Here is a 767-nt window from a genome sequence, read left to right on the forward strand (position 1 = left end):
CCCGCACCAACCCTGACAAGATCGCGCAGCGCAAGAGCTCCATGACGCAGCTGCAGCAGTGGGTGAACTCGCGCCGGGCGACCGTGCCCCCCGAGGAGCTGCGCAGGTGAGGGATGGAGAGGGGGTCCTGCTCCTCAAATGATGCTCTGGGAATGGTTTTTCCCCTTCCCACCTGCTTTTTTCCCCTCATGGGGGCAGAAAAAGCCCTTTTCTGGGCTGTCCCCATGTGCCAGGTATGAGTTGGGCATGGGACACCCCAAAAAGCTGACCAGGGGGTATTTTGGAGGGGAGGCCATCATAGGGTCCCTGGTAGCAGGGATGCCAACCAGCTCTCTGGACATTGTTTTCAGAGCTACCTTCTCTAATGCTGTCCCATCGGGACCCCCGGCTGCAGAGCGACGGGCTGGGCACTGCCTCGCCCTCACAGCTCTCTTCTCTGCAGCCCCACCAGGTTTTACCCCGTGTCTCGCCGGGTGCCCGACTACTACTCCCCATACTCACCGCAGTACCCCGAGGATTACCAGTTCTACCCGCCCGGCGTGCGCCCCGACAGCATCTGCTCCATGCCCGCCTACGAGCGGGTGAGCCCGCCCTGGGCGCTGGAGGACAAGCGCCTTTCCTTCCGCAACGGGGGCACCTACCAGCTCCGTGACTGGAAGGAGCACCCTGCTTTCGGCCGGCAGGACGTCCCGCTCTGGCTGCCCGCTCCCGGGAGGCAGCCGGCCTATCTGGACGAGGTGGACGCAGCCTCGGGGTCCCTGCGGCGG

At 64.4% G+C, this 767-nt stretch overlaps 1 protein-coding gene across 1 annotated transcript in view; it reads left to right on the forward strand.

Annotated features, from left to right (window-relative positions):
* Nucleotides 1-5: 5 nt before the first annotated feature.
* PLEKHA6 (pleckstrin homology domain containing, family A member 6) overlaps nucleotides 6-767 on the forward strand; it is a gene marked incomplete at its 5' end in the record, with an annotated part of 11420 nt that continues 10658 nt past the window's right edge. The window contains 2 exon segments of the mRNA XM_010192566.1: nucleotides 6-106; nucleotides 443-765. Coding sequence (XP_010190868.1) covers nucleotides 6-106; nucleotides 443-765 — 424 coding nt within the window.

Source organism: Mesitornis unicolor, unplaced genomic scaffold, assembly GCF_000695765.1.
Source record: "Mesitornis unicolor isolate BGI_N332 unplaced genomic scaffold, ASM69576v1 scaffold36659, whole genome shotgun sequence".
In the NCBI taxonomy this organism is placed as follows: domain Eukaryota; kingdom Metazoa; phylum Chordata; class Aves; order Mesitornithiformes; family Mesitornithidae; genus Mesitornis; species Mesitornis unicolor.